The sequence below is a fragment of the Mirounga leonina genome, unplaced genomic scaffold (genome assembly GCF_011800145.1).
Source record: "Mirounga leonina isolate KUSES-001 unplaced genomic scaffold, KU_Mleo_1.0 Mir_101664, whole genome shotgun sequence".
NCBI classification, from domain to species: Eukaryota; Metazoa; Chordata; class Mammalia; order Carnivora; family Phocidae; genus Mirounga; species Mirounga leonina.
In genome coordinates this window covers 4,396,497-4,404,676 of record NW_023270175.1, presented here as the reverse complement: position 1 = coordinate 4,404,676, position 8,180 = coordinate 4,396,497, and the positions used below count along the sequence as shown (strand labels likewise).

At 43.4% G+C, this 8,180-nt stretch overlaps 1 protein-coding gene across 1 annotated transcript in view; it reads left to right on the top strand.

The window, feature by feature from the left end:
• Window positions 1–3,917: 3,917 nt before the first annotated feature.
• DCX (doublecortin) overlaps window positions 3,918–8,180 on the top strand; it is a 101,355-nt gene continuing 97,092 nt past the window's right edge. The window contains exons 1-2 of the mRNA XM_035006035.1: window positions 3,918–3,935; window positions 5,803–6,188. Coding sequence (XP_034861926.1) covers window positions 5,825–6,188 — 364 coding nt within the window. The 5' untranslated portion in view covers window positions 3,918–3,935; window positions 5,803–5,824. The remainder of the gene's footprint in view (window positions 3,936–5,802; window positions 6,189–8,180) is intronic.

The window sequence follows — 8,180 nt, the reverse complement described above, 5'->3', positions numbered from 1 at the left end:
CACACACTCCCTCTCTCTCTCAAATAAATAAATAAACCCTAAAAAATAAAAACAAACAAAAATATTACTATCGGTATGGTGAATTGTATTTTATTAAAGCTGTTAGAATATTCCTGCCCTTGTGGAGCTTATATTCTACTTGGCAAGATATATAATAAACATAATAAATAGGTATATTATGTAGTATGCTGGAAGACGATAATTGTTATGGAAAAAACAGAGCAGGATAAAGTAAATTGGGACTGCTTCCTTGAGCGGGAAAGTTGTAACTTTAAATAGGGTGGTCTATGTTGGCCTTGTCAAGAAGTTGCTATTGGGGCAAAGATTTGAAAGAAGTGAAGCAGATGCCCTGTGAGTATTTGAGGGAAAATAAAAACTAATACTTTTACCATATATACTATGTGCCAGGGTTTGTTCCAAGCACTTTACATATATTTACTCAATTAACCCTTATAATAACAGATATTTCACAGCAACTGATATTTATGAATTTCACAAAAATTTCTGTTGGGGTTTTTATTGGATTTCCTTCATATATATAGATTACTTTGGGGAGGGTTGATACCCTTACAACATTGCCTCTTGCCATCCATAAGCATGGTCTGGTTCTACATTTATTCACAGTTTCTTTTATGTTCCTCAATCATTTTATGATTTTCTCAATAAAGGTTCTGTACACATTTGTTAGATTTATTCCTATGTACTTTATTGTTTTGTGGTCCCCGTAAACAGTTTGTATATATTTTCAACTTCGCTTCCTGTTGCTTACCCTGCTCCACCCCAGATCCTACTCTCTGTGGTTTTTTTTTTAGGTAATGTACTCTAGTGATTGTGTGTGTGTGTGTGTGTGTGTGTGTGTGTGATGAATGGTCTTGCTACCTGAGCCTGCTCTTTAAGCTGAGTTTGATTAACCCAGACAGACCACAACATATCAAGAACGATCTAAGCCCTTCCCCTTCATGATTTTTGCAAGATACATATTCTTGTCCTGTCTCCTCAATGAGTCTTTAAGCTCCCTGGGGGCAGTGAGTGTGAGCACATGGGAATGCCTCAAAAAGGTCTTACTGCTACTTTTCCCACAATGGGGTTGCTGTACTTTTTCTTCAATTTCTTCACTCCATTGAGCCCTCAACCATGACTCTCCCTTGATCTTCGAAGTTGACTTCCATACATAAAGATGCTCCCTGGACTCACGCCTGAGCTCTTCTTTTCTGTCAGTGATTCCTCTCCTTTCAGGAAGTGAAAGAAAAATGTTGATGAGTAGCTGAGAGCTCTTTGAGAGAAAATATGTTTGTGAGATGATCTAGCCCAGTTTTTGCAAAAGGTTGATCCACAAAACATTAGTTTATGAGATGCCCTGGAAAAAGAGGTTCTGAGCTTTTTAAAAATTTTTATTTATTTATTTGAGAGATTGAGAGAGAGAAAGAGAGAGCACAGCAGGGGGAGTGTAGAGGGAGAGAGAAGCAGGCTCCCCGCTGAGCAGGGAGCCGGAAGCTGGGCTCCATCCCAGGACCCTGGATCCTGACCTGAGCCGAAGGCAGACGCTTAACGACTGAGCCATCCAGGTGCCCCTGAGTTGTTGCTGTTGTTGTTTTTAAAGCAGGAAGCCCTTTATACTAAATTGCTTTTTTGGAGACAAATGCCATATTTTATGCATATTAAAGGAGAAGTTTTATGGTAAAGAAAACAAATTTTGTTTATCCCCCCACTTTTAAAAAATTTTTGACCAAAGAACCATTTTTGTTTGTTTGTTTTTAAAGACCACTTGTTAACATCCACATACCTCACACAGGGAAACCTTGATCTTGTTCACCCATCTGCTCTTTGATGGATATAAACAAATGAAATCATCTACCCCAGACATTTTGCGGCTTCCACAGTAGTGTTGCAAAGCCTATATCATGAGGAAATCCTTCTAAAATCTATTCTAAATCCTTTATGTTTTTTTATCATCCCATCTATTCTTCTATCCTCCCCAGAAAATAAAAAAAAAATTGAGTCCCGATACAAAACCGATCACCGTATATTTATGAAATGCTTATGATGTGCAATAAAAATATTAAGACATTCAGGGACGCCTGGGTGGCTCAGTCGGTTAAGCATCTGCCTTCAGCTCAGGTCGTGATCCCGGGGTCCTGGGATCGAGTCCCGCATCGGGCTCCTTGCTCAGCAGGAAGCCTGCTTCTCCCTCTGCCTGTCGCTCCCCCTGCTTGTGATCGCTTGCTCTCTCTCTGACAAATAAATAAAATCATTAAAAAAAAATTAAGAGGGTGCCTGGGTGGCTCAGATGGTTAAGCGTCTGCCTTCGGCTCAGGTCGTGATCCCAGGATCCTGGGATCGAGTCCCGCATCGGGCTTCCCGCTCCTTGGGAGCCTGCTTCTCCCTCTGTTTCTCTCTGTCTCTCATGAATAAATAAATAAAATCTTTAAAAAAATAAAATAAAATAAAAAATAAAAAAAAATTAAGACATTCACCTTGCTGGACAAGGAAGCTACAACCATTGTCCGGAATTTCCATATTTCCCTGCCCTTATTCCTTGATATGTGTCTGCCCTTGACCTGAATAACCCTGATCTTTCCAAAGATGGCCACAGTGTAAGGCAGAAACAAATGGAAGAGAACACACTGGCCACAGGCGACCCTCTGAGGTTGTTATTTAGAAGCCAGAAGAACAGCAGCAAAGTGGGCAGCCTTGACTAGGCAGGTTGCACACGGAGGCTGTCTACCTCACTAACACAGCGATCTTAGACTTGCTTTGCCAACACCTTCCCAAAAAGGAATGTCATTTTTTTAATCCCACTTTGAGGCATCTTACAGTAAAACACATGCACCAAAAAATGCTTCACCTATTCAACAGCTATATCTAAAAAGGAGGGTTAATTGTATTGGGAATCAGATAGAAGATCATTAAGGAGCCTGCTATTAGCTCTGAGCTTTCTGGAAGCCAAGTGACAATGGAGTCATGGTAGGTCAAGACTCTACCTGTTAATACATGTAGTCTCAGTTGTGAAGATGGTAGCCCGCCCCTCCTTTACTCTCTCACCTTTCTCTTCTTTTGTCTTATAGTTTGATCTGATTTAATAAATTTAATGTGGTTGCTTCCTTCCCTTTTCTAACATATTTGATATAAAGAAGACATTTTGTAACCAATAGGAAATTTGAGGAGCCATTAATATTCATCTTGTAGCCATCAGACTCACTTCACATGGAAACGTCTCTGGGTTGGATTCAAACTCACAAACTCTCATAGGTAAACGCCACAGATCCCATTAACCAGATTATTACAGCAAGCTAAAAGGTCTTTGGGGTCCTTTTTCCGACATCATCCCCCATGAAATTCTGGAACTCTTTTCCCTTGTCTTGTCCTTTTTGTTCTTCCTCGTAGTCTACTCCACTGACCTTAATTCAAAAACGACCGGTTGTTGGATGCATGAACTAAGGATGCCTTCAAGAACGTTCAGGTTTGATTGTTTTGTCTCAAGAAGGTGAGAGGAAGAGAGCTACAATTTCTAAGAAGCCTGGTTTGACTACCTGAGTCTGATCCCCAGGCAGATTAGGCCAAGGTTTTGGCCAAGTGAAATTGCCAATTTCCTTTAAAAAGGGGGTGTGGGGGGGCTAGCACATTGCTCATTAGAACATTCTGCACTTGCCTCTGCAATCTTTTTGCTACCCTGCAATTTCCTGTCGGTTATAAATTAAACCTTCCTAGCTGTTAATGCAGCCTGAGAATTGAAAAAAAAAAAGCATGTAATTAATCTTAGGAGTTGGGGGGATTCACTAAGCCTGAGTTATAGGGGAGAAGCTGGACAAGGCACTAGGACCTAGAAGGCATCTATCCACCCTGGCAGGAATTTCTTGCTTGGAGCTCAGACAACAAAGGCATAGAGAGATTGGTTTTCTTTCTCTCAGCATCTCCACCCAACCAGCAGAAAACCGGTGAGTGGGGCTTTCGGTGATTTTCAGGCAGAATGTAACAGATGCCAAGCGGGAAAAGCACAAGGCAACACACTTGCTCTAACCCTCTCTCCCTTTCTCTCCTTCTCCTTTTTTTTTCTTAAATTTTATTTTGCCTTATTCTATCGGATTTTTTCCTAAGCCTCTACCTGGGATTTTCCTTTGGAAAAGTGAGTTTGATGTTCATTTGTTTTCACTGTGTTGTTGATTTAGAATAATACCACCCGTGATCCTAAAGCAAAGCCAAATGTTACTGGCATGCCTGGGGAAATGCTTGCTACTCGTCTTGAGGAAGTGGGGTCTCTCACCCCTGCAGGTTGCCTGACGGAGACAATGCTGAGCTCAGCACAGGTCATGGTGACATTGGAGGAAAAGGGGGATAGAGCCTGGCAAGCCTCCTAGGCACCAGTCTTCCTTTATCTCCTGTCCTCCTGGTCCCTTGCAAATATCTCGATGTGGCAGTGTGTAGCAGCTGAGCCCTGCTGGCTCTGAGTCTTTTTATCCCCATCTGTGAGATGCATGTTAATAGTTGGGTTCCTAGGCTGTGGTCACTACCTTTGCTAATGCTCGAGGCTTCTGTTGTGTTTGGTTTCATGTTTTGATTTCTCTCCTTTTTTCCTCCCTCCCTTCCTTCCTCCCTTCTTCTTTCCTTCCTTCCTCTTCCTTCCTTCCTTCCTTCCTTCCTTCCTTCCTTCCTTCCTTCCTTCCTTCCTTCCTTCCTTTCTTTCTTTCTTTCTTGTTCAGCAGAAGAGGAAAAAACAAATCTGACAAATGACCCATCTTTTGCCTCAGCTAATGCACCTGGGCAATAGACAAGTTTGGGGGTGAATTGCTGTTGTGAGGGGCAAAATGCCCCTTCGGTCAGGGTAGAAATCCAGAACAATGAAAGGTGTGCTTGTTTCGAAAGGTCCCATATGCTTTCCAGGGACTCATTGGGGAATCTTTCAACAATTAAATTATTCCATTAAGGGGTGGGGCTGCCTCGTTGGGGAGGGATAAAGCACATATTAAAAAAAAAAAGAAGAAAGAAAGAAAAGGATTTTGTGACCAAATGGTACCAGGGGGAAAGCAGAGCTAATAACTTGTTAAATAACTGATTTTTCTAATCCTTTTTTTTCCAGCTTATTTCTTATGATTGTCGGATAGCTGCACCAGCTTGGTGGGGAAAGGGTTTGATGAATAGCACAAAGACACTAGCTATTCTCTGGAGGCTGTCCCTTTAAAGGAGAATTCTGGTTTATTGGGGGGGGAGGGGAGGCACACATTAGAGTAGGAAAGGGGGTTTGGAATAAAATGGAAAACCTTCCCCTCCCGTCGTCATTTTACTGAAGCACAAAGATTGCCTCCTAAACTGGAGATGCTAACCTCAGCCAGCGCCTTCTATTCTCTTCAAGGGGATTCTGTCAGGCTAAGGATTCATTTACAACTGTTAGTCATGTGGGCACATGTGTGAGGAAACAGATGCCAGTTTTAATGTATTTAGCCCGAAGTTACAATTTGATAGGAGCCACTGTCAAGAAGTCCCAGGATTTCAAGCGATTTCAAAATCCCTCCCTCTCCCCTGTTTGGAACAGTGCCCAGAGTGCCTCCCTCCCTATCTCTTACCCCACCCCCGCCAACACCAGCACCCCCCCCAGCCCCTCCTTCTTCTCTATTAAGATCAATATTCCTGCAGGTCAGGGGCAAGCAGCAGATGGGTCACGGGCTTTTTTCAACCAGTTCTTTCTACAAGCAGCAGATTGAAGAACTGGATCTGGCTAATATTTGAATTCCTTTCTTTTTTTTTTTCCTTCCTCCCTCCCCCTTTTTCTTTGCCTCTTTCCACCCCCGCCCCTTGTCCCACACTCAGGTCTCTGAGGTTCCACCAAAATATGGAACTTGATTTTGGACATTTTGACGAAAGAGATAAGACATCCAGGAACATGCGAGGCTCACGAATGAATGGGCTGCCCAGCCCCACTCACAGTGCCCATTGTAGCTTCTACCGAACCAGAACCTTGCAGGCACTGAGCAATGAGAAGAAAGCCAAGAAGGTACGTTTCTACCGCAATGGGGACCGCTACTTCAAGGGGATTGTGTACGCTGTGTCCTCTGACCGTTTTCGCAGCTTCGACGCCTTGCTGGCTGACCTGACTCGATCTCTGTCTGACAACATCAACCTGCCTCAGGGAGTGCGTTACATTTACACCATTGATGGATCCAGGAAAATCGGAAGCATGGATGAACTGGAGGAAGGTAATGCAAGGGTGGTGGCTCTTGGTGGGAGGTGGCATCCTTGGCCGTGCTTACATCTCTTGGAGTACCCTGAAAAAAAGATTCGGGAATGGATTTGTCAGAACGCCAGGTTGATGCTGCGACTGCTGAGTCCATAGGCATTGACGGGGCCATTAGCCATTATCCTACTCGGCCTTTAGCCTCTGCTGGCGTTGAAGCGTGGATGGTGGGGACAATGCATTGTGCTTATCTGCCAGGGTATACAAAGGAAAATCTCAATTGTGTCATTTACTCTAGATCTTGTTCATAATTAATTCTAAGTAGCATTATTGAGGCAGACCACGAACTCATTAGGACTGTAAAATGAGGAAGGAACTTCGGTCGGGTTCACAGAAAGATAGCCAAATATCCTTTGGACTGCTTGTGCATTGCAACGCATGGAAATACGCCCCCTAAAAGCAGGACTTCCTGGTCCTATTCACAAAGGATTATACTTTTAGGTAAGTGGTCACTGCTCAGCTGTCGCTTCTAAAAAGCCCACTCCAGGGTGTGTCCCTAAGGCTGAGGTCATTGTGAGAAATACCAAAGAAAGCTGGAGGTATGTCTGGTATTTTAATAAAGACTCTTCCTATTAGAATAGGAACTGACTCACTGTACCTAAATCCCTTTAAAGCCTCTCTAGACTTCGGTTTTACAATTGAATGTTGTGATGAGGTTGCTGAGAACCCAACAACCTGTGTACCCACTAAAAAATAAGGGAAGTCTCAGCTCTTACCAAAGCCTGCTCATCCACGACGCATTTTGTGTGTGTGTGTGTGTGTGGTTATTTAGAAAATAGATCTTGGGACAGGTGCTTAATATTTTACTGTGTCGAGTCACTCATGTTGTGGATGCCTCCCTATGCCCATCTTTAAATGGCTATAACATGTAACCAACTGATAATACAAATGGCCCTCCCCCTGGCCTCTCCCCAACTCTCTAGCCCTCCCTCCTCCCCCCTTCCATTCCCTGAGCACAGGTGAGTTTAGAGCAGGCAAATCTCTCGGGAAACCAAATTATGAAACAGCCAACAGGGAATGGGAATCAGCACATTAAATGACTTGGTGTGGGAGGGCCCCGCCTCCGCTTCGCTGCTTCTAGGTTTCTTGTGCTCTTAGACAAAGGAGCATGAGGGCTTCCCTTGCACGAGACCATGTTCTTGCACATTGCTGCTGTTTCTCAAGTCAGGTCAACTGATTTGGGGCCAGTTCCTTATAAGCGACAGTGTCCCTACGGCTACTGGATCTGGGTCTCAGGGTTCAAGTCTGAGGTTTTTCCACATAGCTGACCTTGAAAAGCAACGCTGAGAAGGCTTAGACTATTGGATCATGTGCTGGATGGCCAGGCAGAGGTTAATCCTAGGCTTTTTCTGCACATTGAAGGATTGACTATCCTAGCCCATGTCTTGAAGGAGAGTAAGGGCAAACTGGAAGGACTTGGAGTGAGGTTGAGGGAGCTGTCCAACAGAGTAATTGATACGGTGTGTGTCTTTTGTCACCGTGCAATCCATATCTCGGGTGAATTTGAGGGGTGTCTCTGGAATAATTGTCACAAACAAAGCACCTTGAATCACCCAGTGTGTCCTCATTTCCCCTAGCTGTGATTTTTTAAAGACCGTGACAGATGCCAGGGCAGAATTCTGAACCCAGGGACATTGTATTCAGAGTAGGAATTAAAATGTTCTTGTGTCTGATATAAGAGAAGTATCATGCACACATTTCCCCCCACAAATCCATTTTTTTAACACACCTTGCTCAAGGACAAGCCCTTGATATTGATTTTTCTTCCTGGATATGTGTGTGTGTGTGTGTGTGTGTGTATGTTTTGTGATAATCTCAGTTCAAAATAGATAATAAATATAATTTTGAAGACTGCACCCTCTCTCCTGACCCTTTTGAGTCCTGCTAGATTGGATTCCTCCCCTGGGTGCATGGTAGTTCTTCCTGGGTATGTAGAATGTAAATAAGGTTCAGT